This window comes from Vicugna pacos, chromosome 2, assembly GCF_048564905.1.
Source record: "Vicugna pacos chromosome 2, VicPac4, whole genome shotgun sequence".
Lineage (NCBI taxonomy): Eukaryota > Metazoa > Chordata > Mammalia > Artiodactyla > Camelidae > Vicugna > Vicugna pacos.
This window is the reverse complement of record NC_132988.1, coordinates 24,113,096-24,141,031: the sequence shown is the minus strand read 5'-3', so window position 1 is coordinate 24,141,031 and position 27,936 is coordinate 24,113,096. Positions and strand designations below refer to the sequence as shown.

Sequence of the window (27,936 nt, the reverse complement as noted above, 5' to 3'; positions counted from 1 at the left end):
TGTCAAAGAGTATTACCACTCATGATGTACCACTGCTTGCTTTAACTCTTCCGCTGAAAGCACATGTACAATGTTTGTGTAACAATGCAGTATAAGTGGTAAAATGTATAGCCTATAAAGTGTTCCCCTGTTTACATACTCTGAGCTTCAGGATGCCTGATCAGTTTTCCCCCAATGTGGATAACTAGGCAATTATAAAGGAGGCCTAGCACCAAGAGACATAACCTGGCCCCAGGGCAGCATTCACCCTGGCTTCAAGGGACATATGCTTTGGTCTGTTGAAAGATAGGCCGTCAAAAGGGGAATGACTAAAATCTTCACATATGGAGGTATGAGGAAGTCATTTTGGCTTATACATGGTTTTACTTAAACTTTCCTGACCAGAGTGGCCTGTTTTGTGGCATAACATGCATTGTACATCTGCTTTGGCCATTGTGGGAGGTATTGCATTTGAAAGTCAAAATGGAGCATCTGTGGTTCAGACATCCAAGGTAAAACTAGGAAGCCATTGTAGATGTGATTTTGGACACGTTCTTGTATTACTGATAATTTGAGTTTTCTGAACTGTATTGCAGACCAGGACAAAAACCACAGGCAGGTGTAGGATTATCTCAGAATGTGGGTACTGCTTGTATTTTGCTTAATGGTCAGGATCTCCCCTGTGTTGTGCCTGTTAGATGTCTCACATCTTATCCCTAGCCTTAGCAGAGGGAATCTATTCAGGGACTGGGGAGCAACCATGGCCTCACTGCAAAATGAGTCTGATTGCTGGGTCTACAGTGAGATGCCTTTGTTGCCCTTCTCCAGACTTCCAGGAAAAGTTGACCCAACTAATGTGACTCTGTGGGGATGATAGATAGCAGGGAAAAAAGACCCTCACCATCTTCCTGTTACACATGCCAATCTATCAGAATATCCCTGCTGGTAAACATTACTGTACAACTGACTCCCCATGAACACTCCTGGGCTATGCTGTGTGGAATGGAATAGGCTGGCTTTTGGACACACAAGTCTAACTAGTGGTATTAACTGTTTTTTGTTTGGAAAGACCTAATGGGTCCACCCCTAATTGCACTCAACATAACATGGGGTGGCAGAGCTGTCATATTGCCAACTCCTGGCTAGGTCAACAGAATATTTCCATTAAAGATAGGCCTTCCTCTCTCAATGGGAGTGCCTCTGGGTTTGTGAAAACCTTACCTTCCTTATAACTGGATAGGATGCTGCCATCATTGACTCCCTCTCCATTGACCAGGTAAGCACTGGCTCCAAAATTTGCCCACATCCTGGCAAATGACTATTCTTAGCATACTGAATATCTTGAAATCCTTTAGCTGCTGGTGTCTGTATTGTATTTGTGGTATCTGGTTGCAGTGCCCCTCTATGTGCCTGTCTCCAGGGATATCACTGAAGAGGGGCGAAGCAAGATAGTAAGGGTCATACAGGATTTGTAGGGGTGGAGTGTATGGTCAGGCCACTCAAGATGACTGTTCTCTTGCTCTCTGTCCCTGCTGGACCATACCTGCTTCATCTGCACCCCAGTCACATGATTGTTACATACGTGTTTCTGCCCCAGCTGGTAATTGTTCTGACCTTTAGATCGAAACATCTCCACCATGATAGCTTGTCAGAGGGGTCAGTGAGGGGCATGCTCTTTGGCTGGTTTCCCTGGTAACCAGTGAGCCAACCTGATATCAGTTCCCCCATAACTAGTAACCCCACTCCTAGGAGCGAAGACTGCCACTATATCCTGCCCATCGTCTTCTGTACATAGTGGAGTATCACTCCAGGACCTTGCTTCATACATGTAAGATCCCGTATCCATTAAACCACCCATGTCTCTGTCACTGAATTCAGGCTCTCTCTTTGGTCTTGAAGCTGGGCAAGCACAGCGTTTGTAGGCCTGTGGTGTGCAGCCCAACACAAACACACACACACACACACACAACTTTGCAATATATTTTGGGGGGATATACTTACTTTCTCAGATATTGCCACCCTGTTAATGCAGGTGGATTTTTCTCGTGTGTCACAATTTGGATTTCTGTTTAAACTAAACAAAGTCATAAGATTTTTCCTAAATATAGAAGGGTCCTTAAATGAAGTTTGTTCTTCAGGGTCCATAATGGTTTCTTCAGCACTGCTTCTCTGGTCACTGCTGATGGTGTAAGGTTAGGATGATTAGATCTAATTAGCTGTTCTCTTCCGTAAGAAACCTGAAGTTGAAATTGGAAGACAAGCATCTAGGTCACAGAACTGAGTCACTGCCAATGCAACATGGTCTAGAATATCCTGCTCAAGACTTTCTCTGAACCAACTTGCTATCAAATGAGGGAAGATTTGATTTGACTCAGTGAGAGATCACCAAATTCTCTGTTTTTTGCTTCTCAGCCATTATTTAATTGTGATTTTTTTCCAGTTTATTGAAATATAATTTATAAGCAACAAAATGCACAGATATTAAATATACGTTTTGGTGAGTTTTGACAAATGCAATGGCCCACCCCAGTCAAGATAAAGAACAGCTATTTTTGTTGTTGTTGTTTTGTTTGTTTGTTTGTTTGTTTTTGTTTTTTACCATAGAGAGTTCCCTGGATTTGCTTTGCAGGAAGTCTTCACCCTCTTCTCTCCATACCCTCACAACCAGGAAGCACTTTTTTGATATCTGTCAGAATTTGGGAAGAGTAGTCATATTCATTTTGGAAAAGTGGGTTGATTCTGATAATAACTATCGTTACCAATCCTTCCCCATCACACTCCCTTGCCAGCCACAAAAGATTACTGTGTAGGATTTGGATGTTATTCTGTTTTTTCCTTAATTTTAATTATTTATAGATTGAGTACCTTTGACAGGTCAAAAATTATGCCAGTCTCTGGAGCCAGAAAAGTGAATCAAAGTAAAAATAAGTTTTCCTATCAAGGTACTGAGATTTTAGTGTGAGAATTAGAGTAGTAAACTGAAACTTTTGTAGATATTATATAAATCACTTTTCATGACATTCTAAAAGTGCAGGCACTCCTAAATATTGTGTGGAGACTGTTCTGCTGACCAAAATACAGCAGGCAGCCTCTCATGGCCTCCCTGTGTGGCCACGTTACGGCTTCCTGCCAGTGAGCTCTCACTGGAAGTGACTTAGGACACTTTCAGACTCGGTTCCCAATGACCTCCTAATTGTACTCCTCCATGACCGTTTCCCTCGGGTCTGTCTGGAAAGGAGCTCCCTCCCAGGGTAACCATGGAAATGACCGGTTAATGATGGTAGAGTCTTCATGAGTCTGGTCTTCAAATGACCTTCACTTAAGACTGAGTGTTATATGAGAAGAAAGAAACTTTAACTACATTTGAGAACTTACTCATTTTGAGTTTATTTTTTGCAACTGTTAGCCTTCCTAACTGATATGATATAAACTGTAGTTTCTTCTTTTTATATAAAATTATTTTTTTCCTTTCAAGACATCTGGTAAAGTCTCAGATGGCAAAGAAACTTATTATTAAATTCTCCATATCTACACCAGAACGGATGAGCTTTTCTGTAGGAAAAAATAACATGAGAAAACAGACGCTCCTGTTACAAATTCCCTAGTGCTTTCCTCTTCTAATTTAAAAGTTTCATTATTTGTTTCAGTTGAGGTGAATGGTGCTATGACTATTATTAATATTGTAGTACAGGTGTGGAGACCAAATTGTTCACTGATCATGTGATACCAGAAAGAGGGTGGTTCTGGGAGCATCTGCTTTGAGATTTGGACTGTAGCACCCAATCTAGAAAAAAAAATGCCCAAGGGAAAGAGCAAAATATTACCAAATATCTAATTACACACTCATATTTGGTCTCAGTCTTTCTTGATTTCCAATTCATGCTGCTCACAGAAAACACTGAGTTTTACTGTATTTAATCCTACCATGATTTTCTTGAGGCTTAAAACTTAAGCATGTTTGGGTCATAACTGATTTTTTTTTAATGGTAATAATGCAGTGTTTTTTCAGTCTTTCTACCTAGCTAGCATATGGGTTTAAGGAAAAGCATACAGTCATCCACACATTCAACAGATATTTACTGAGCCTCTGTAATAGGCCAGCTGCTGTTTGAGGCACTAGGGGTGTATTGGTTAACAAAGCAGGGCCTCTGGTCATTTCTCTATCCTGTTTTTCATTACACCTGATGTGAACTGTCTGCCTGTGCTGGTGTTATGTTGATCTGTTCTGTCATGGCAGTTATGGTCTGGGGCTTTCTCTCTGATAGCTCTTTGCTCTTCACTTCTCTCTTTAAAGCTTTATTTTTTTTTTTCAGAGCAACTTTAGATTAACAGAAAAATTGAGGAGATTTTCCACATATCCCCTGAATCCACACATGCAGAACCTGACCCATTAATACCATCCGTCACCAGAATGGTACATCTGTTACCATGATGAGCCTACATTGACACGTCATAATCACCCAAAGTCCAAGACTTACATTAGGTTTTATTCTTGATGTTTTATGTTCTATGGATTTGGAAAAATGTCTTATGACATATATCCACCATTAGAGTAATATACAGATTATTTTTACTGTCCTAAAAGTTCTCTGTGCTCCATCTATTCATTCCCCTTCCAGACCTCTGGCAACCACTGATCTTTCTACTGTCTTCATAGATTTGCCTTTGTTACAATGTCATACAGTTGGAGTATAGTGTATGTGGCCTTTTCAGTGGCTTCTTTCACTTAGTAACATACATTTAAGTTTCCTCCATGTATTTTCAAAACTCTGACAGTTCATTTCTTTTTGGCACGGAATAGTATTCCATTGTCTGATTCTATCACAGTTTTCATTCACATACTGAAGGGCATCTTGGTTGCTCCTAAGTTTTGGCAATTAGGAAAAACATCCATAAACATCTGTGTGTAGGTTTCTGTGTGGCCATAAGTTTTGAACTCCTTTGAGTAAATACCAAGGAACTCAATTGCTGGATCATATAGGAATAGTACGTTCAAGTCTGTAAGAAACTCCAAACTGTCTTCCAAAGTGGCTGTGTCATTTTGCATTTTCATCAGCAATGCATGAGAGTTTCTGCTGCCCTGTATCCTTGCCAGGATTCGTGGTCTGTATTTTGACCATTCCAGTCGGCGTGTAGTGGTCTTCAAGCCTTTTGTCTGTTTTGTTCATCAGTGTTTCTCAAACACCTGGATCAGTATCTGATAGTAAGTGCACAGTAAATATTTGTCAGATTAAGGAGTGATTTACATCCTGCCCCTTCTGCTCAAATGCCATCCAAGAGGAAAGTGGGGAGAAAAAAAAATAGTGAAGGATTAAGTCAGTTGCAGTGATCGGTCCTTTGCAGACTTTTCCTACAACGATACTTTGCTCATTGCCTTGTGGCCTTGTCCTGTATTTGCTAGCCTACACCTTTGGCAATTACAGAACATCTCCAGAGGAGGTTTACAAAATCCATACTGACAGCCTCTGGACATAAGTTTGCAGAAGAGATACAAATCACAAGGCAGAGACAGGTGAAATATTTTTCCGGTGAGAATTTATGAACCATTCTTAATTCCATTTTTGGATTGTGCATCTCATGTAATAAGATTTACTGAAAGTTGTATAGATTATTTGGAACCTAAAACTCTAACACAAAGGTCTTCTTCCAAAGGAAATGTCTGTACTTCTTCTGTCTAGAATATTTTGTGGTTAGTGATTTTAAACTACAGAATGTACCTGCTAATAAAACAAGAAATGCACCTGGGGTTTTTTAGAAAGGTTTCCTTCATTTAGATAAAAGCAGTTTGAAAGGTAGTACAGTTTATAATATCAGCTTCTCCCCCATTTTGGATGAGGAAGAAAATTTGAATCTCCTCGCTTCTCCCCCATTTTGGATGAGGAAGAAAATTTGAATCTCCTCCAGGCTGTCCAAAGGCAGTGAGGAGGAGAGATGCTACTCTAGAGGCACACACTTGCCCTTATTCCTTCCCTGTCTGCTCTCCTGTGCAGCGAGGGTCAGGGAAATGAGAAACACCTTCCCCAAAGGTATTGCTTTGTTCTACAAGTTCCTCTAAAGATCACTGAAGGTGGGGATAAAGACACTAACATCTGATATTTTACCCTTCTCAGTGTATTCGCCTTGAGGGCTTTATGCTCTTAACAATTGCTGAAGTTACCTTTCTTTCCTGTGGTGATGGACCTTTCCTAGTTAATATTCATTTTCTAGCACTTAACTTTGGCTTATAGGAGCACTCCATGCTCACCTATCCCAGCCTGACCCTTAATACATACAGAGAAGTGTTTTATATTTAGAAAAAAACGATTTCTTTCCTCAATAAACGTTTTCTATGCTAGTGTCTCTGTAAGCACTCAAAACATTTAACTTAAAACATACAACAAATAAAATGACCCCTTTATCCTTTTTTTTTTTAATTGAAGTATAGTTAATTTACAATGTTGTGTTAGTTTCTGGTGTACAGCATAGTGATTCAGAATGACCCCTTTACTTCTAATTGTATAAATTTATCCTTCTATTAAAATAGTGAGTCAGAGGAGCAAAGTTTATTGAGAATGAAAAGGTATTAGCTTCATATCTCAAAAATATGATCCCTATTATATTAATAACAAAGAAAAGACATGAAAAAAATTGATAAAATCTAGGTGATTATATAAAGAACTATATACATGCAAAAATTTGGAGAAGATTGCTATAAAATGTGGACAGTAGGATAAATTATCAAGGAGGAGTACCATAAAATAAATAAATTGAAGAGATAAAATCTGAAAAAGCAAACAAGAATTAGGAGCAACTTGCAGAAGTCATAAAAGGAAATAGAAAACTATTACTTTAAAGTGCCAGGGTAGGATGTGTTACTGCAATTTTAAAAGTCAGGAAGTATGTAAATTTTGGTAGCAATTTTTGCAATGCCATCTCCCCATAAAAACCTTTTAACAGCTCCACAAGTTGTATAAGCTATCTTATCATAAAAATACAAATTAATGAGAAGTATATAGTATTTTCAGATCGAGTATACAGTACCTACCTGTTCAATTATGTTTTGGTTTAGATTATGTTAAAGGTCCTGTTATTTCTGGTATACAAAATGTATAAACTTGACTATGATTCCAGTTACACAGATGAAGAATGAAACCACAATTTGGGCAATAAAGTTTTTTTTTTTTTCAATTGCAATGTGGAACTGTAGATATCCTTCAGTTATTTAAAAAAAAAAAGTGACATTTTTAGTTTGTTTTAGAAACTAAACTGAGTGAGATGAGTCTTCAGTGGCCCAAATAGGCTAATTTATTAATTAAAATGCTATGTAACCACATAGAATTGTTTCTATCATTCTCAATTAGAGGCATCCTAATGTATTAAAAAATGATTACAATCAGTATGGCATCTTATACTTTCATAATATATAAGGCAGCTTATAAATATAAGATAGCTTTGTTTGATGAATTTGACCTGTAATTAAGGAAGTCAGTATGCTGGCTTTTTTAAAATTCCTACACTGTTTTTTTCTTTTTTAAAACAACACAAATCTTTAAAATTTTCATATGGTTTGACTTTAATTTTGTATAACAATATTTAGTGCCTACTCAGTGTTCAGTGTGTCCTTAATCTTTGATATTGTGATGATATGTTATCAAGATACATTGAATTGAAATGGAGACATAAAAACTTCTCAGTAGTTTAGCAAATTATCTGAATTGGTTTGGAACCATTCTGTGAATTCATGCAGGGTTGCAATTTTGCTTAATCAGGCAATCCGTTTTTCACCCATACAACTAAATTTTAAATGGATTCACTATTTTTTGAATTTTTAATGTGTCAGTAATTCAAACTCGGTCTTGAATATTTTCTGACATTAGTCAGTATCAAAAGGATGAAGCAGAGAAACTAAGCCAGTTTTCACAAATGACAATTCTTCAGTGACTCCAATAAGACGGTAACTTTTTCCTTAATAGTTATCTACTGGTAAATGGTAAATTTGATATACGTTGTGACAGGAGAAGTAACAATTTAAATGATGAACAAAGTGATAAGTCCCATCTGCTAAATACCAAGAAAGATAGAAATGTTAAATGAATAATCATGTTAATAACGTGTAAGAATTTGAAAGCAGCCAATTCTCATCATCCTATAAACAAGCATTTAAAAGGAAGACTTGTTAACCAACAGATTCAGTGTCAAATTACATTTTTGGAAGATGAGTCCCTTCATGGATGGTTACCATTTAAGAACATTAAAAAGACGCCAGTGGGGCCAAGGAGTTAAGAAATAATGCATTGAGAAAGGAATCTCCTTGATTTAAGTGGTTTTTGGTTGTTTCAGACTGAGGAGGGCCAGGGTATCAAAGAGGAAATACAGATTTGATGAGAGGTCAGTTGTTCTGATGGCACTGGACAGTCCAGCTTTCACTGAGGTACTATTACCTGTGAAAGAAACAGGAGGGAAAAGTGAAGATATCACACTAGTAGCCCCTTAACCTGTGGGCATGGAAAGTATGAAGAGGTAGGGGAGGCTGGAGAAGCAAGGAGTTTGAGACTCAGAATGCTTACTACATGGACAAGATACACAGGTCTTGGGTTTAATACAATATTGCATTTTATTTACTTCACATCATTCCAACATTGATTCCTAGCTTTGCTTCCTAATTACTGCTGGCACTTTAAATGAAGACAGAGTGAAGTTATGCAGATCTTTTTCTTAATGATAATATGTACTGAAAGGAAGTGAAGTTGAAAAGCAAAATGTATTTAAATGTGGTTAGCCTTCATGTGTGTAATCTACGGAAAAAATAAATTGAAATTTCACTTGTAATTGCAATCACTTCTACAAAGGAAAATGTGCCTTTTGAAAAGACATAACACATCTATTTGATGTGGTACTCATTTGAGAATTAAACTATCTAAGTTTCAGCCATTTTAAGGTTATTTAACTTTCCCAGTACTTCCGTCCCTACTAGTAAACCAAGGGAGATCACATTTTCACCTCTTGGAAACATTCTAAGGGTACACTTTTCTTCCTCTGACACAACTTAATGCAAAGTGTTCTGAGAAATCATTTTTTTTTTAAATTGGAAAAAATGTTCAAGCAGTTACCATCTGATTATTCTTTTTTCTTTACACTTCAAATGCATATAAGTTCTTTCATTTACTGGGAATGTTAGACTACTTTCATTCCCATTTCAGGTCTCAGATTCATTCCTTTTCCATTGTGGTTTTCTCCGTCTCTATCATTCAAATGCCAACAGTGGATTACCCCTCAAAAAGGGTATGCTTCATGCCAAGTTATTGAAGGTATAGGTAGGAACAGGACTCTGATTTATGGACAGTTTTTAGCTTTACTTTAATTTTCCTTTTATTTTCACTGACAGCAAAATTTTCTGGAGAGTACAATCAAGATAGTGTATTCACAGAAATAACATTAATAGAAGCTTGGTCATAAATGAGAACAGTCATAACGATCTCCCTTACCAAGGCATTCCACACAGAGAGATAACAGCACAATAAATAAAGAATTTGCCGTTTGTCACACAACAAATAAAACAGAATTGCAGTAACAAAAATTCAATTTTATAAATGTTCTTATACTAAAAACAAAAGCAAAAATATGAGATCATGCACTAGAGACAAAAGCTAAAAGTGAATAGTTATAGCAAAAAAAGGTTGCAAAAAATAAAAACATTCAAGTATTGTGAGAGGAGACAGGATGATTCAAATAGAACAGTTTCAGGGTTAATCAATTATATTTACTACCCTAGGAGGGACACTGACCTAACTCTTTGTCCGTTAATACTTTATGCTGTTAAAATACACAGTTACCCATTTAAAGGACAGATTCCATTTCCTTGGGGCAGGTCTCATATTACAAGGATGGTATAAAATTCATTGTTTATAAATAGATGATAATACTTTAGGAAAAATGTTCTCAAGAACAGGCCACTGTGATGCTCTGGAATAGTAGGAGCCTGGGATTTAGGAAACTGATTCTAGTTTTATTTTTTACATCATTGTCTTTGAACGATACTTCCCAGTCCTGAAATAAAATTTCACCTCATGTTTCAATTTTGCCATTAAGAGTTGAACTATTAGAACTAGCAGAGAGCAGTAAAAATAACAAAAACAACAACAATAAAAAAGTTAGAATTTTTATCAATACTTAATTTTTTTAAAAAAGGTAAAAAAAGACAGCTGGGTCACTTAATGGAACTAAGACTTGAATAATGCTTTAGTGGGGTTGTTCCTACAGCATAACAATTTCTTCCCCAACATAACTAATCTAAGCAGTGCCTTTATACTTTGTGGTTGAATATTATATCTGATTTGAACAGTGGCTAGTTTCTACATGATTAGGAAAGACATGTTTGTCATGGGAGTAAAAAAATAAAATTTGTCTGTTAAATTACACATAAATATAAGGTACAAATGTATTTTTAAAATACAGATTAAAATAATCACACTTGCATTGTGTACATACGAAAATACAGTATTTAATATTCAATATACACAGACACATTTATGATAAATGCAACTATTTGGCAACGCCAGTTCTTTTCAGGGCTTCCGCTGTCCCCTGTTTCCACATACATACAAACAAACATGCCTTGCTGTAGCCTCCTAGCTCTGGCGGACATCCTGAAGCAGTTTGTTAATCTCAGCCACTAGCTCACTGGCATCCATGAGTTCGTGTTTGCCGTCATTGAGGTGGTTGAGCACGTTGTCGAAATCATCTTCTTCGTAGTTTTCAGGGATCTCCTCCATGGCCGGCAGCCATTTTGCAGAGGGCTGCACACTGGAGTGAGTCCCCAGCGGGGGCCCCGAGTTGGTGGTGGGATTCTGGAAATGCGTGCTGGCCGCCCAGGCCGCCACCCCCTGCGGGTAACCCACAGCCTTGGTGGGCAGAGGCCCCTTCCTGCGTTCCAGAGAGTTGGACCGATCTGCCTCGCTGCACTCAGAGTAGGTGTCCAGGGAGGCGGGCAAGAGGCGCTGGAACACACTGCTCATTTCCGAGAGCAGAGAGGAGGTGCTGGTGTCCCCAGAGTCCTCATCGCTTGGGGAGTCCTTCCCAAAAGTGGAAAAACTCTTCTTCTTCTCACCAGAATCTGCAGGCTGGGCGTCATCTTCAAGGCTCTGATGCGGATTTTGCTGCTGGGGCTGGGATGGGAATTCTTCCCCCGGGATGAACATGTTACTCCTGTAATCAGAGGAAGGCGAGGGCAGCGGTGGCATCCAGCACTGGTCGGAGTGTCCCAGGACCCTGCATTCTTCCGTGCACAGCCTCATAGCTGCGCTCAAGGAACGCAATGAGGATTTGTCATTAGGTGTAGCGTGACTCAAGATAATAGAAAAATTACAATTTGATTTAAATAGAATAAGACCACTTTAAACTATGACCGTGATATTAACGGATTATTTTACACACGAGATGGACTACAATTGTGGCTTTGATTTGACTGCTGGTTTTATGAACCTGGTATATGTTTTATTCTTGTCTATCAAATATGAAAAGGAGGGTTATGACTCATGCACTTCTCAGGAATATCATCTGCTACTCAAGTAATGAGAAAATACATAGAAAACTTACACATGAGAAAGACTGCAAAGAGCAAAGGTGTGGGCGATGAAATATTTGCCATACATAAACTCTAAACAGTTCCAGAGATGTAAGGTGAAATCTATAACTTTAGAATGCCACCAGGTAGGCCTTGAGTAATAATACCTTTGAATACCTGCTAGATATTGAGGTCTGTCTGACCTACTTTACTTTTAATGGAGGCATTGAGAATATAATAAACTATCAAGTAATTACACTTATCAATCTTTCTTAAAAATGTTCTGGTTTATTTATTGACTTGCTACTTAAAATAGCAGTGCAAATTACCCTCAACTACCAGGCATGTGCAGTTACACTGTTAAGAGGTCTTTTAGAGGTTTGAGATTCAGAGAGTTGGAAAAGTCATCAAAGGATGAAGAATATGAAAAATCCATTGGTTAGTTCTTCCAGATGTTATGATGCCCTGTTGGAATGTGAGTGGCTACACTCAGAACACCATCAATGATATGAGAAAAGCAGAAAAATGAAGGGGGGGGATCTCTAAATTTGGCAAATATAATAACTAAACTACATAACAACCAAGAAATATGAAGATGTAAAATATACTCCACAAAGCATCTATTTCTTTCAGTGACAGGTCTCTTCAACATCATGATTTCATTTGAGAGCAAATGACACAGTGCAGAAAATGCAAGGTAATTATCTCAGATTTGAATGATATCAGCCATACCTGTATATTCACAGCGAATTCCGTAGGTCTGGCTACTTAAGAAAGATTTCTCTTCCTCCCAAACTACAGCTAAAAAGGATGACTCTTGAACAATGCCAAATTGTCTGTTGTGTTTATTGTTGTATCCCCAGCACTAGGTAAACTATGCAAAGTGTCTGCATAGAATAGACATTTGCTACATATTTTCTAATTGTCAGGGAAATGCAAATCAAAAAGCACAATGAGAAATCAACCTCAAACATGTCAGGATGGCCGTAATAAAAAAACAAAAAGCCAAAAATAACAAATGAGGGGGATGTGGAGAACTTGGAACCCTTGTACACTGTTGTTGGGAATGTAAAATAGTGCAGCTGCTATGGAAAACAATACGGAGGTTACTCAAAAAATTTAAAAAAGAACTGCCCATATGGTCCAGCAATCCCATCTCCAGGTATTTATCCCAAAGAATCTAAATCAGGATCTCAAAGAGATATTAGCATTCCTCTGTTCACTATAGCACTATTCACAATGGTCAAGATGTGGAAATGTCCTAAATGTCCAGTGACTGTTGAATGGATAAAATATAATATCTGCATCCAGTAGAATATTATTTGGCCTTAAAAAAGAAGGAAACTCTGCAATATGTAATAATGTGGGTGAACACTGAGGACATTAAACTTAGTGAAATAAGCTAGTCACAAAAGGACATAGTACATTACTCCACGTATACGAAGTATCTAAAAGGGTCAAATTCACAGAATCCAGCAGTGAAGTGATGGTTAACAGGGGCTTGGGGTGGGAGAGATGGGGAATTGCCAATCAACAGGCATAAATTTTCAGTTAAGCAAGATTGGTGAGTTTAAGGATCTCCTATACAACATGGTACCTATAGTTAACAATACTGTATTGCACAAAGCTTTGTTAATAGGATAGATCTCATGTTAAATGTTCTTATACAATAAAATAAAATTTTCATAAAGATTTATGTACAAATAAAGTGAAGAATAAATGTTACCTTTCAGAAAAGGAGAAGTAAAGGACTTTGTTAAAAGGTGTGAAAGTCACTACTCTTCATCCTTTGAGACTTCAAGATAATTCTGTTCCTATACCTCATGAATTCTGGACCTCAACTCTTAATAGAGAAGGGGACATTAAGAAACAGAAATGAGAACAACTGTGAGAGAAGATGTCTGATTGCTAGGAATGCTAGAAATATAAATTAGGGAAAATGTTGGACAGTGTGAATGCCAATCCCAAGGAAATACCTATGGAGTAAGGGAAAGAGCAATATTGAGAATCCTTATGTTATTTTGCTCTGAAGAAAGGTTAAATTTAAACAAGCAAGAAAAAAAATATTTTAGATGTGCTGGCTTCATGTGTTATTACTAGTTGGAAATATTTACCAACTATTGTTGTTCATCATTTAAATGTGGACAAAACCAAAGCAAAAGGTGGTGAAAGTAACTGGAATATCTTAATAGCTATGAGATTTATCAGCAGTGAAATAACTATCAAAGTGGTAATGAATTTTTTTCCTAATTCCCTGGGTCTTTGAAAATGGAAAGGAAGCCTGTCTACACTGTCTTACTCACATCCTGTTAGAAGGAAGGGGAACAGACCTGTTTATACCTCTTCATTTGTTTTCTGGCCTTTAACTCTGTGGGAAGGACTTAATTGTTTGATTGGCTTCATTTTGTTTTAATGTTTAATGACACAGGAGAAAGGGAAAAATCACATAGGCTTCTAAGAATGCTGAGTATGATCAACCTTCTGGAGAACTGAGTATAATGAAAACAGCAATACCATCTGGGTGATTAATATGACAGTTCATATTCAAAAATAAATGTGGTCAGAGGAAGTTTTAGAAAAGGAATGCTTTTTATAACTTCATAACAAATAAGGCTTTAGTTATAAAATGATAAATTAACTTAAAATTATAAAATTCAAAAAATATGGAAAATTGATGAATAAAGATACATGGAGACAAGGATGGCCAAAATAATACAAGTGGGAGAGTGCTGGAACAGAAGAATTTCTCAATTTCATTAATGTTTTCAGCTTTTCCCCTGAGACGCAACTGTTGGAAAGCACTCTCAGCATACATGTAAATTAGTGCCACAGATATTCCATACCACGTCCAATGAATCAGGACTTGTCAGCACGTGGTGCAGTGGGGAGCCTTCTTGTCACTCTTTGAAAGCTCCGTCAGGTGGCTGAATTTCTGCTGAGGAGGAAAAGTCTTGGGGAAGCAGACAACTCTTCCTTCCCACTGCATGACTGTCAATTTCAGCCCTCTGCTAGATGTTCTAGGTAGGGCAGGAAGCAAGCATCAGTTGTAAGAACAAAGATGTATGCTTAACTTCTGTCAAGCCATTAATCACTGAGTCATCAATCAATTATTTATTAAGAGCCGGCCATATGTAAAGTGCTATGATAGCTCCCTACCCTCAGATGGTTTCAGGTATAATTCTGGTTCAAGCATAACAAAGGTGGTCATAAATGCCCAGTTAACATGCCAAACTATATGAAGCTGAGGGCATGTCAAAAAAAAGAAAAAAGGCAAATACTCTATGGTATCACTCGTATGTGGAATCTAAAAAAATACAACAAAAGAATGAATATAACCAAAAAAAGGCAGACTTAGAGATTAAGAGAACAAACTAGTGGTTACCAGTGGGGAGAGGGAAGTGGGGAGGGGCATGATAGGGGTAGGGGAGTAAGAAGCAAACTATTAGATATAAAATAAGCTATAAGGATGTGCTGTATAACATGGGGAATATAGCCAACATGTTATAATAACTATAAATGGAGTATAATTGTAAAAAAAATTGTGAATCACTCTATTGTACACCTGTGATATTATGTAATGCTGTATAGCAACTATACTTCAATAAAAATAAAATTAAAAAAATAGAGTAGACGTGGAGGCTGAAGTAATTAAAGAGCAACTTAAACCAACTTTGTGAGATGAACAGGATTCAGACAAAGTGATTTTTCAGGTAGAAAGAGGGCATGAGCAAAGGACTGGTGTATTAGGTAGAGAGGAGGCTCTGCCTATTGCAAAAAATTCAAAAGGAAAATTGACAGTTAAACAGAGTGGATTCTGACCTTGGAATGCCAAGATAAATAGTTGAATCAAGTGTTGCTGGGCAACAAAAGTCAGTTCTTGCTTTTGAACCCCCAAAACATAAAGGAAAATATTCCGAAAAAGCTCAAGCTAAATGAAAGAAAGATTTGACAAAGGGAGAAGTGATCGGAGAGTGAGTATCGGTTTGTGGGCTGGTACAGTACACCAGCCACGGACAAAGGGCCAGAAAGAGGACACTAGCCGTGAGAATGGAAAGGACATGGAGTTAAAGAGGAATGTTTGAATTAAGTGATCACTGATGACAGAATGAGAAAAAATAGAATGAGCTTAATCAAGAAGGAGTACCACATGAACGTCCTGGCATAGCGAATACTTCGGGGAAAGGGAGATTTGGCGGCCATCTATGTAGTGTTGTAGTTCAAAGCTGAATTAGTAAGGAAGAAAGTATGTTGACAAACATGAGCCAACAGACAAAAATGCACAGTGACTTTACTGCTTAGAATGCAGGATCCTTCTGTGGGAATTAATAGAATGAATGACCAGAAATGACCCTGCTGGCCAGCAGAGCTACATAACATAATTTATATTTGATCACAGACTAATGCAGAAAAAACAGTTGGAATGAGACACTGAAGTCCTAAAAATATACATGCTTTAGAAAACGGTGCTGATATCTGCTAATGGCTTTCAGATGTGGATTTACATTTTTTTTTTTCTATTTGGAGTATTTTCTGGGAATATAAGTTCACAAAGCACAAGTTTTACCCCCTAATGTGCCAGTAGAGGCTGCCAGTATGAAGAATAAACCAGAATACGGTGATGTATCATCAGAGTAAGGGTCATAATTAAGGGATGGTTATCTATGTGTAGATAATGAGTTATGCACATTTCTATCTATACTAGCCAAACCTAAATAAAGCTTAAGATATTTTACAGATCATTGGTGATTTCCTGGTGCTCTGTGCCTCCAGAATAATTTCCACCACACCCCACGTAGAGGTAGGTGGCTGGTACGGCACGCGTGTATATACTGGAATACAGTGTATTGTAATACAATACCATGCCCTAGCGAAACAGCTCTCCCACTGAATACTCAGATTAAGTATGATTGTGTAACTAAAGAATTGTTTTGTAAAGGATTGTCTATATATTAGGTGGTGTTATTAATGATAATTAAAGGTTGAGCCTGTAACTTTGAACACAAATGTAACTTGGGAGGAGTCTAAAGTCACTAACTAAACAAGACCTACTATTATCTAGACTTTATCATTAGCTACCTATTGTTTCTCCAATGTCTTTATTCTTTAACATGTATTTTAATTTAATTATTTTAATTCAAGCATCAGATAACTCTCCTACCATGAACATATCTAGTGGTGGTTAACTTTGAAAATATAGGATAGCGTGAAAGAGGAGTCTTGACCTTTAAAAAAAAATTAGCCCATGATTAGCTATTAAGATATAGAATTTCAGAATTAAAAAGGACTTTAGGCATTATTTAGGCCCAGAAACTGCAAAGTTATCTCAGTAGGGGCAGTTATTCTCCTTTTAACTATGCTGATAAATTAAAATTTCAATGAATCGACTTTCTACAATTTAAAAAATAACATATATAATGAAATATTGATATACCCATGATGTTACTTTTCTGTTTTATGAAATAATGTAATTTGGGAAATTGTATTATTCAAAATTAGGGATGAATATTCAAAATTAAAAGTTCTAAAAAAAAAAAGTTCTAGCAATATTATAGGATCATAGAAATTCAGCCACCTTTTTCATTTCATGGCTACGAATAAAACTGGTTCTCTTTGAGCAAGTTATCTGAGGCATATATATTCTACTAGGTTTTCAAGGATTTCTCTTTCAATTGGTCTAGGGAGTCTATGAATTAAAAAAAAAAAAAAGACACCGTGGGTGACTGTATAAGTACTGGCTCTCTACACCAATTATGCCCTTAATTACACTAGAGGTTCTTCACGTACATTCATCCTGCCAGAAATGCAGTGTCTGTTACAGCAATAGCATAATCAAGTAAGCAGCACTTAATAGTTTCACAGACAGTAGTTAGACTTTAGAATGTAAGAACAAATACGTCACTCAACATATTTAAAAAAATAAAAACTGGTTACTTTGCTCTAGATAGATTAGTGTCTAGGAGTAGAGGGATTGGTTCAAAGCCCACCTCTACCACATACAAATTGCTTGATTTTGGACATTTTTAAAAAATCTTTATAAGCTTTAGTTTTCAAATCTAAAAATAGAAAATAAGAACACTATTGTTATTACCACCACCACTAATTCCTATGTCAAAGTGTTGGGAGGGGCACTGCAAATACAGAGCTCCTCCTGGGCTCAGAGTAAGCCCTGGGGCATCGTTGGTAACTAACTACTCCTGCGACTGCTGGAACTAATCCTAATACTCCTGCCACCACTATGACTCAGTCTGTGAGAGCTAGAGTTTCTATTTACTGATTTCGACTGAATTTCTGTGGCTTTCTGAATCTCCCTCGTGTCTATTTCCTAAACGCTCTTACTTGTCTGTATTTAGAAAACAGATGTTCAGTGGAACTCAGATAAGTAATATAGTTTTGCTCTGCCTTTCATTTATCATTTCATTTACTCGTTTATCCAGTGGCAGTCATCTGATCAATATTCAGTGGAATTTGGAAACATAAGTAGCCAAAGGAGCATTTATATGTTCCTAAGGCTCGATTTACTATTACAGTCTTTAGTAACTGGGTTGTTAGGAGTAATGCAGTCAGTGTTTACCCAGCTGGATCAGAGAGTTTCTGCTGCAGGATTAGAGAGAAGGGACTCTAAGGAAAATGTGGCTCATAACTTAATAGGACTTCCTCCATCTAGCTGTGTCCTTGTAAGTTCCCCTCTTGGACTCCTGTTCCCCTTCATTACAGTGGAGACATAAAATGAAAGGTGGCAAAAAATATTCCATGCTTAACCACCTACAGAGATGCATTCTTTCTCCTATTTTTAGTGGTTAAAGTGTACCATTCCCTAGTGTATTTTAATCTCTGATTATGTGAGTTGGTTACCATCGCAGGAAATGTGTCCTCCAAATTATAGTCCAGTTCACCACTAGGCACCAAAACAGGCTGTCTGAATAAAAACGGCCACCCAGTAATTTTATAGAGAGTTGCTCAAGAGTGTCGTACAGCAGTAGGGAATGGGGTAGAGAGAGGAGGGAAGTGGTGTGGTTTCCTATCCTCCTTTCCACACACCTTCCTTGTCCTCTTAAGCTCTCATGCTTACTCCCTTTCTCTACCAGCTGTTTACTATGAATTTTAATGAAATCATTTAAAATTGTTTCAGTTTTTGTCCATCACTAAGAGTGTGCATATTACAGATGCTTTCGTGCAAAGGACAAAGAAGACATAAAAGCATAGGAGAAACTGCACATTTCACTGGTGTAGTTGATCTCAAAATAAAGATTTATCCATCACTACCCTCTTACCTGCTGGAATTCTTCCATCTGTAAGAAACAGGTCGCTGAAGCCTTCGCCCAGCAGCCTATCTATTGGAGAATCTCGCCCCAAATCATAATCACTGTCCCCTGCTTCACTGTCACCACGGCCACTGTCTTTCAAGCTAAATTTGTCCATGTCTTGAAGGGCATATCTAGAAAGAGAAATCAGGCAAAGTATAGTTTTTATTCTTCAGGTTGTATGTTATTTGAGACCTAATAGATAGCACAAGGGTCATTCATACCTATAGCTCCTGGAATATTTGTTTCCTCGAAAACTTGGCCTTGGCTGATACTGTCCCTGGTGAAGCATTGAAAGAAGCTGGGAGACCTGCTGGAAACCAAATAGACAGTACTGATACCTGGAAACAACCTCCTAGTACACACAAGCTTTATGCAAAGAAAAACAGTCACTCACTATTTCATCCTAATTAACTGAACATAGTATCTCTGTTTCAAAGATTTACATATACTGGACTATGACAGACCATGCAGCCAGCCACCAAACAGAGCTGAAATAGATCCCAGAGAGATCTGGATGATCTCATGCAGCTAGCTTTTTCTTTTAGAAGGAAGATTCCTTTGTAAATAACTGATTGATTTCCTCTGTTTTATAGTTCAGATTAAAGTGACCAGTTATCAAAATACCTGGAGGATGCTGTAGAATACAACACTCTAATACATGTAGTTAAAATAATGTCACAAAAAATTCAGAAGTTGAACAAATACACATGCACTGAGATGGGATTATGGAGACCTCAGTTTTTTAATTTTTCTTGCAGAACATAACTATGAGAATCAAGCAAGCCCTTTTATTTCTGGCTTAAAGTCTCAATCTGGGAAGTAAGGGGATTCTAACTAGGTAGACCTTTGCTAGCATCACACTTATTTTTCAATATTATATATAGTACATGCAAGGAAATTCTTTATAAGAAACTTAAAACACTATGTTAAGATGTATATACTTGTTACACCTACATAATGTAAGTTGCATTCTATTTAACTGCATATTGTTAGTATTGTTACTTATCAGTGGAAGCGTTTTAGAACTAACACATACAGAACTTCTGATCACTAACAGCTGACTTTGTCAGTGATTAGGTGCAGAGTATGATCTTACCTCAACAGCAGGGGTGGCGTGGGTGAGCTCTAACGAGAAATTCTCTGGCACGTGGTTCGAGGAGATTGTCACCAAACTGTTGAGGGACTGGTGACTGTTGTGACTCTGCCGGCTGCCCATTTGCCCTCTTTCTAAGGTAGGAGATGAAGATGGAGACGACCTGTGATGAGATCTGATAGGCAGGGTGCCATTTACAGTAGGCACCAACGTGATGTCCCCTTTATGAATCTGTCTGGAGGGTCTTTTTGGGTGGTGCTGGTAAGTTGATTCTGCCACCCTGCAGTTGTAGGATCTTGTGTCTTTCTTTTCTCGGTTACACCTAGTTGCAAACAGCACCATAATAACCAACAAAACTGCACAAATTGCTCCTAAGGAAATAATTATAATCATGGAGACATCCAAGGATGTCTGGCTTATTGAGGTCATTGCTGTACTTGTCACTGACTCTGCATATTCAAAGATGATACACTTCAGAAGGACTTTGGTATGAAGCTGAGGATTGCCTTTGTCCTGGATGACAACTGAGAGCTCCCATTCTGTGTAGGGAACAGATTCCATGCTTACGTTGGTATGGATGTCACATGATCGTGGATCAATGACAAAGATATTCTCCTCATTACCTGCTACTATGGAGCAGCTGAGTTCAGCATTCACACCAGAGTCTCTGTCAATTGCCCTTACTCTTGTGACGTGAAAGCCGCTTTCAGCCCCTCTGGGGATGGAGATTTCTGCGGTGTTATTGCGCAGTGCAGGCCCTATAACCACGGGGACATTGTCATTTTCATCGATGATGGTGAGCACAACTGTGGTATTGCTTACAAGTTGCTTTGGACTTCCACCATCTCTTGCTTCGACCACAAAAGTGATCTGACTCACTTCCTCATGATCAAAGATTCTGAGGGCATAGATGGCTCCATTAGATGGGTCAATGGTTACATATGTAGTTATGGAACTTCCGAGGATAAAACTCTCCAAAATGGTATATGTAACTTGCCCATTTTCTCCAAGATCAGGATCTGTGGCTGTAACAGTGGTGATATATGCCCCTGGCGAGTTATTCTCCGAGATTGCAAATTCATATCGACTTCTCTGGAAGTGGGGTGGATTGTCATTTATATCATTGATTTGAACAGTAAAATGTTTTACTGTGGAGAGACTGGGTGTCCCCTTGTCCTCCGCGATTACAGTCAAACTGTATTCAGATCTCTTTTCTCTATCCAGCGTGGCGTTCGTCAAGATTAAATAATTGTTTTCATAAGTCTTCTGAAGTTTAAAGTGACCATGTCCATGAAGCTTACAAACTATTTCTCCATTCAGCCCAGAATCCTTGTCCTGAACCCTGACCAAGGCAACAAATGTGTCAACAGGATCCCCTTCAAAAATATAAGATATTTCTTCTTTTCCAGGAGACATGAGATTTATGTTAATTTCAGGTTTATTGTCATTAACATCCACAACCTTAATTATAATTTTGCAATGAGCTGGGATTGAATTCGGACCCAAATCTTGAGCCTGAACATCAATCTCATAGGATTTGGTGATTTCATAATCCACTTGCTTGAAAAGAGTCAAATGTCCTCTTTCTGAATCAATCTTAAAAGTCTCTATAATTTTGGGAGACACATGACTGCTGAAGGAATAGACAATTTTCCCATTAGCGCCCTCATCTGGATCAGTGGCATTCAGGTCTAGAAGCAAAGTGCCAACGGGGGAGTTTTCTAAGAGTTGTATTATATAAGACTGCTGCTCAAAAGCAGGGCTGTTGTCATTAGAATCAGAAATGCTGATTTTTAGGATGGATGAGCCAGACCTCTGAGGCACCCCCATGTCCGAGGCGGTGAGCTGAAGCTCGTAGCTTGACTTCAGCTCTCGATCCAGCTCTCTGACCACTATGAGCTCTGCATACTTGGCTCCATCAGTCCTGGTCCGAACCTCGATATTAAAAAAATCATTGGCTGAGAGAGAGTACGTGTGGAGGGAATTTTCCCCAACATCTGGATCAAAGGCACTGTCCAGGGGAATACGAGTCCCGACTGCTGCACTCTCCGAGATCTCAATAGGTATGAGAGATCTTGAAAACTGGGGAGAATTGTCATTAATATCCAGCACTTCAACTTCAATATGGAAAAGCTGCAGATGCTCAGTCGGTAGAGTGATCACATCAAACTCTATAGAACAGTTCAAGTTTTTCTGGCATAGTTGTTCACGGTCAATCTTTGCCCCTATGCTGATTTCCCCATTATCCTCATTTACTACGAGGAGAGGAGAATTTCCCCTTTGCATGGCTCGAAAACGAACAGTAGAAGGATTAGGCAGCTTCACTAAAACATCAGCCACATCCTCTGATAGTCTTGCAATTACCGATCCAACCCTCTGCTCCTCATAAATCCTGTATTTTAAATTCTTGCCTAGTACATCGGAGTTGAAAGATACCACCAGGAGTGCAAACACAAATCTAAAGTGCATTTTAGCATTCATTTGGTGCATCAGTCAGTTTATGAGATTCCTCTCACAGAGCGAGGTAAAACAGCAAAGCAATTCCCTCAACTTCCTTTGGCAACTTAACGCTAAGCTACATTTGGTACTGGAAACTTGAAAGCGTCTCTTAGTAATACAGCACAGCAATTAACAGCTCGCAAACTTTTGTCTCATACACACCGTGTCACGACTTCCAGATATTACCGGCATTGGAGTCCATCCAATCCTTGCATTTGTTTGGCTGTTTGTCCTGTTGGCAGGCAAAAAGGTGTCACCTCCGCGTTTTCCCCTTCGTGCAGTCGGAATCCGTCTATTGCAGGGTGCCGGCGGAGTCTGCGGTGGATCTTTCCCGAGCGATTCTTTCTCCCTTTCTCTGCTCGGCTGCAGACTAAACACCCGTGATTGCTGACTCCAGTCGAAAATCTGTACAACTTCACTTCAACTCAGACAAAGCTCTCTTGCCCGGCGTGTGTTGAATCGCTTCCAGCCAATCAGCGTCCTTCCAAATCAAAAGCTGATGGAGTCCCCAAAGCGAGGGCAGGGCGGGCGGGAGTGGAGGGTGGGAGAGGGAGGCAGACGGAGAGAGAATCGGGGAGGAGGAGGGCGGGGGCTGGGGGCGCGGGAGCGAGCGGAGCGAGCAGGGCCATTGGGGGCTGGGGTGGAGGATGGGAGAGGCTCCTTCACTGCTCCTCCCTTCCTCCACCCCTCTCCCCCTCCTCTTCTCCTTCTACTGCGTTCACTTTCTCTGAGCGTGCCACGACAAAGGGAAGGCAAATTATAGAAGAAAAACTTTAAATCAACTTCTGGTCGCCTTTATTTATATGGCATTTTAAATTGTCCTGGTTTTCTTAATTGCTCGTTCTTCTTACACAAACATGTAATCTTCTTGCTTTTCATAGTCTTTGGGTACTGGTTTAACTTAACATGCCTCTAAGTGTATTTTGCTGGTGGAGGAATTTAATAAAATTTGAAAACTTGCTTCTAATTATGCTTCTCAGCCCGCCCCCTTCCCCTCCCCCTCTGGAAAGGCTTGGGTCTTTCTCCTTGTGTGAGCACAAGCAGATTCTTAGGGCTCTGTTTTAAAGAACAGAACAAGTAAAGAGGTTTCATTTTCTGTTTTTCTTTCATCTTCATTCTTTGAAGATAAGTAAAGGGCTATTTTGCACTCTTGATTCCTCTTAATTAGCAAGATTTAAAGGAACACCTTAGGATTTGAAACTAATTAACAGTCCGGTTCTACGTCATAACACTTCTTTCCTAGAGTTTGGGCAAAACTGGCTGTGATACTTCTTTGTCCTGTAGTTCAGAAATCCTATTTACCTTTGGTAAAAGACATTTCATGCTTTAGCATGTCATTTTATACCAAAGGGTAGAATCTATATACATGGTGAGTCTTCACAATGAATACTGGGTGGGGCAGGGGGCTTGGGGGCATGGACTCAGTCGTTTACAAGTCAAATTTTTATAATATATGTATTATTTATGAGAATGTTTTTAGGATATGTATTTTAAAAGCCCAAAGCTTGTTTACATTGAAGAATAAAATGCCTGAGCTGAAAATTGCATTTTGTGTGCATCAAAATGCTAAGGAAGTATCATGGGAGGCTTGTGCTCTATCCAGGTCACAGAAACTGATATGGTATTCTTATTTGAAAATATGATTATTTATGATGTTCTTTCTGCTCTGCAATTCCTTTTAAGTTTATCATCATGGCTCTAGTCTTGCTGTTTTTTTTTCATACCTCTTGCATTATTCCTTAGCTGTCTTCATCCACTTGCATATTTGCTGTTTCACATAATCTCACTGTCACTTTTTTCCATTTATTTTCTCCCACTCTCTGTTTTGCCCCCCAGAAACATATTTTTTAAGAAAGCAATTTTCTGATTTTTCCACTTTGCTTACTCTCAGCAGAGCTCAGCTAAATTCACTAAGAAGGTTCTTTCTAAAAAAGAAAGCAGAGGAGTCTCAGCGTGAACTCTCCTTCTTTTTAGGCATTCAAAAGCATTTTATAAGCCATTGTCTTCCCCGTCCCCCCCCCCCCCAGAAACCAGTGCTGTGTGGCAAATTGTGCAGAATAGAATTGTCTATAATGAATATAGTTAGTACTGGGTCACGCTGGTGAACATTCTGCCCCCTTGAATAATACTGTTTTACAAGTTTGTAGCTCTTTCAAATTACTGATCCCCAAACCCTATAGGCAAACTAGGAAAACTACCACAAGCAACTGGGACTTTAGAAACCCATAGCCATCTGGTCTAGATCTCGAACAATCTAAGCCAATAATTATATCAGTTCAGGCTTTAGTGAACCCCTTTGCAAACACCAAAAGAGCAAAGAAAGGAATTAGTGACTATTCAAAGTTGGGGTGAGAATTCAAAAGTAATCTAATTCCGTTAGTTCTAGGAGAGTTTTCTTTATGGATTTGATAAGTCTACCCCCCAAAACCCCAAGAGCAATGGATTTGATTACCTTAATGTAGAGGACATTTTCCCCTAGTGCTTAAAAAGTAGAAATATTTCTAAAATCTTTCTTTTATTTCTGACAGTGAGCTTGAACAGAACTGATTATTGTGAAAAAGAGCTTCAGAGTAACTTACTGAAATAGTTAAAGCAGGTTGTAAATTAATATATACTCATAAATGTGTTTCCATAAGTAAGTCTTTGAAGAACTTGGAATCTTTTCATGGAGAAGAGCTTTTTTCACTTGCTCCATCATCTTTACCAAATATTGCTTCAATTTCAGCTGGCCAGTCTCTCCCTGAGGAATTATATAGACCTACTTGATAGTATTTTGCTTTTGATTTCTCCTCAGTAAATATTACTCTGTTTTTCAAACTAGTTTTCAAAAAGTACAGAATAGAAACTAAATCTTTCCTTTGAACTTTTGATTGGTTCCAGCAATTCAGAATGTCCTTATTTGGTAGTGTTGAAAAGAAAATACCCAAAAAAAGTATCTTCCTTATAAGTTGCTATTTCTGAAAAGATTTGAATCAGGGGAGAAAAACTGATAAACTTCGTTAGATGTCATCTAATGGTGACTGGATTGAACTTTCGTCTGGAATTTTACAAAGTCATGAAGAAGTGGTAGATTTCTAGAACAACTTCTTAGATATCCCAGTGAAGAAGGAGTGATTGAATGTTCCTTGAAGTCCTTCCACCTTTGCAATGGCAGCATTTGTTGACAAGAAAGGAGGTGGCTCCACCTTTGGAGGACGACCATGGCATTCTGAGTGATAATGGGCACTCGGTTCCTGCAGGAGGATGTCTCTGCTTCCTTGTCTTGTGCATATTTTATTCACAAATCTCCTTTTACCACTTCTACCTAAGTTGGCTGAAAATTGCTTTTTTCTAGAGACTAGAAAAAAGATCCCAGCTGGCATATGCAATATATCCTGTCACCTCTAATAACACTTTCTTCATGCCATTTATGGTGATTACTTTTGTTTTAAAACAAAGCTTTATAATTATAAATCTTTAATGCTTTTTTCTTTCCTGCTGAAGAGGAAAGGAAATGTAAGGCTCAATTGTAAAGCTCATACATCTCTCCACTACATGAAGGATAGTGACTTTTTTGGTACTGGAATACAAAATTAAAGTCATTAAAATTTCTTACAAGTAGTTGTGAATTTTAAAAATTCTTAGTTGTTAATTTGTGTTAGTATAGGATCTCACAATCTTCTAGTAGATTGACATAACATGATAACCTTTCTCATAGCATTTGTTATGAAATGCGTTGTAGGAGGAACTCATGGTCTTCTTGACACCATATGGCTATAAGAAGCTTAAATAATTACTGTGTATCTGGTGAAATTAAAGGATAGAAAATGCTTTACTAGACAAAAGTTGGTGAAGTTAAGAAATCTCAATACACTGGAACTCTTTAAGATAAAAACCTTGACTTTTTATATGAGCCCAACATATATATGAATACAGGTACCACCAATTGGTAGCTATGCAATCATAAACAAATTATTCATTTCCTCTGAGTCTGTTTAATCTTCTGGGAATGGTAATAATTTACTATAAAGAATTCTTATAAGAATTAAAAAGTTGCTTTCCACAGAGGCTGGCCTGGAGTAAACATACAACAAAGGTTAGTTTCCTTTTCTTAGCCTCTGTGTGTCTGTTTTCTTCCTAACATCCATTGAAAAAAAAAAATAAAGTGAATTATAGCCACAGTCCTTGTTGCTTTTCAAGCTTTTGGTTTAGATGCTTATATAATTTTATACTGAAAAGATGAAGGTCTCCCCATTTTTTATTTATGAAGGTCACTTGTGAAACATAATTGACAAAACTAATAGTACTGATCTATGATGGTCTTGAAAACTTACTGGTTCACTGAAGAAAATTCTACAGGGTCCATCAAATACATATACCTCCAGACTCTAAACAGTAGAAACATGTCTAATGATACAGTTGAAAGAAGTCTATCAGGTGCTTAATTATATATTTGGTAGGATACGCATCTGGTATTGCCGGCTCTCAAATCCTTTGTGAAACAGTGATTTCTTTTTAATATCATGTCATACCATACTGAGTAGACAAAAGGATGTAATTTGATATGATAGCTTGTCAAAGACAAGGAAAGATAAAACTTATCAAATAAGATTTTCATTTAAAAAGTACTATTAGACCTTTTATCAGTCATATTACATCTCTTCATGTTGTTGTCCCTGTCTTCCATTGACTAATCAAGAATATACAATGTAAAATCACTGAACAGTATGAACTCTGTATTGGAACAAAGCTATCAACATACGATCAAGGGTTGGGAAATGAGAATGGATCCTAAATTATCATGAGACTTGTGAGCTAGAAATAGAGTTTAGTAGAATTCTGATCAAAACAATGGGATAAATGCCCATGGGAGGGCCACACGCATGGAGGCATAGCTGTGCAGGTGCCAGGAGGCAGCGTCAGTGGGAGGCCAGGAAGAGCTGGAGTCCATGAAATACAGTGACAGGTGCTAGGCCAATTTTGTCTGAGTGGGCAATCAGCATTTGGGATGTCCTGCCAAAGGTACAATGCCAAGTTCCAGCAGGTGACTTCAGGTCTGGCAACAGGCAATCAGCTGAGTCCAGATGCAAGGCATGTAGGTAAGCTGCTGTTCATTTTAGGACTTCAGGCCTTCTGAACCAGACAGGTTGTGAAATTAGATATTACAACGGAGAGAAAAAGACAGGCACCTAAGATCCAGTATTCTGAAAATGGGCACATATAGGGCGCCTAGATAAAATCTGAGACATCATCGCAACATTAAACTCAATGGCAGCAAAGTTGATTTTAGGGTTAATTATCTGAACTGTTAGAGAGTCTCTTAAATTTCCTTCCCAACAGGGCCATATCCTGAGGCAGAAACTAAGCCTGCAAATTGTGTTCCCAAAGTTGCTGCTGAGATTTGAGGGATGGAGGGGGAGAGCTAACCCTTAAGTGAGTTGAATCTCAGTTCTTAATTTAAAGCATTGCTGCACAGTGTATGGTCCATAGAGAGCAGGCTGGGCATTATCTGGAAGCTTGTTAGAAATGCAGAATCTCAG

General features: G+C 38.3%; 1 protein-coding gene and 1 long non-coding RNA gene across 3 annotated transcripts in view; one reads left to right on the top strand and one right to left on the bottom strand.

The window, feature by feature from the left end:
- Positions 1-8,548: 8,548 nt before the first annotated feature.
- PCDH18 (protocadherin 18) lies at positions 8,549-22,855 on the bottom strand. 2 transcript variants are annotated; one of them, XM_006200102.4, is made up of 4 exons: positions 19,922-22,855; positions 19,047-19,135; positions 18,793-18,956; positions 8,549-11,254 (listed from the first exon to the last, which is right to left on the bottom strand). In XM_006200102.4, exons 1-4 carry the CDS (start codon positions 22,406-22,408, stop codon positions 10,587-10,589), a joined length of 3,408 nt encoding a protein of 1,135 aa, XP_006200164.1. In that variant the 5' UTR covers positions 22,409-22,855; the 3' UTR covers positions 8,549-10,586. The 2 variants fall into 2 exon arrangements, with proteins under 2 accessions (XP_006200164.1, XP_006200165.1); XM_006200103.4 differs by having other exon boundaries at positions 19,047-19,132.
- The window catches only part of LOC140685612 (uncharacterized), a 63,214-nt gene continuing 50,614 nt past the window's right edge, over positions 15,337-27,936 (top strand). The window contains exon 1 of the long non-coding RNA XR_012058863.1: positions 15,337-15,492. This is a non-coding gene — a long non-coding RNA (uncharacterized lncRNA). The remainder of the gene's footprint in view (positions 15,493-27,936) is intronic.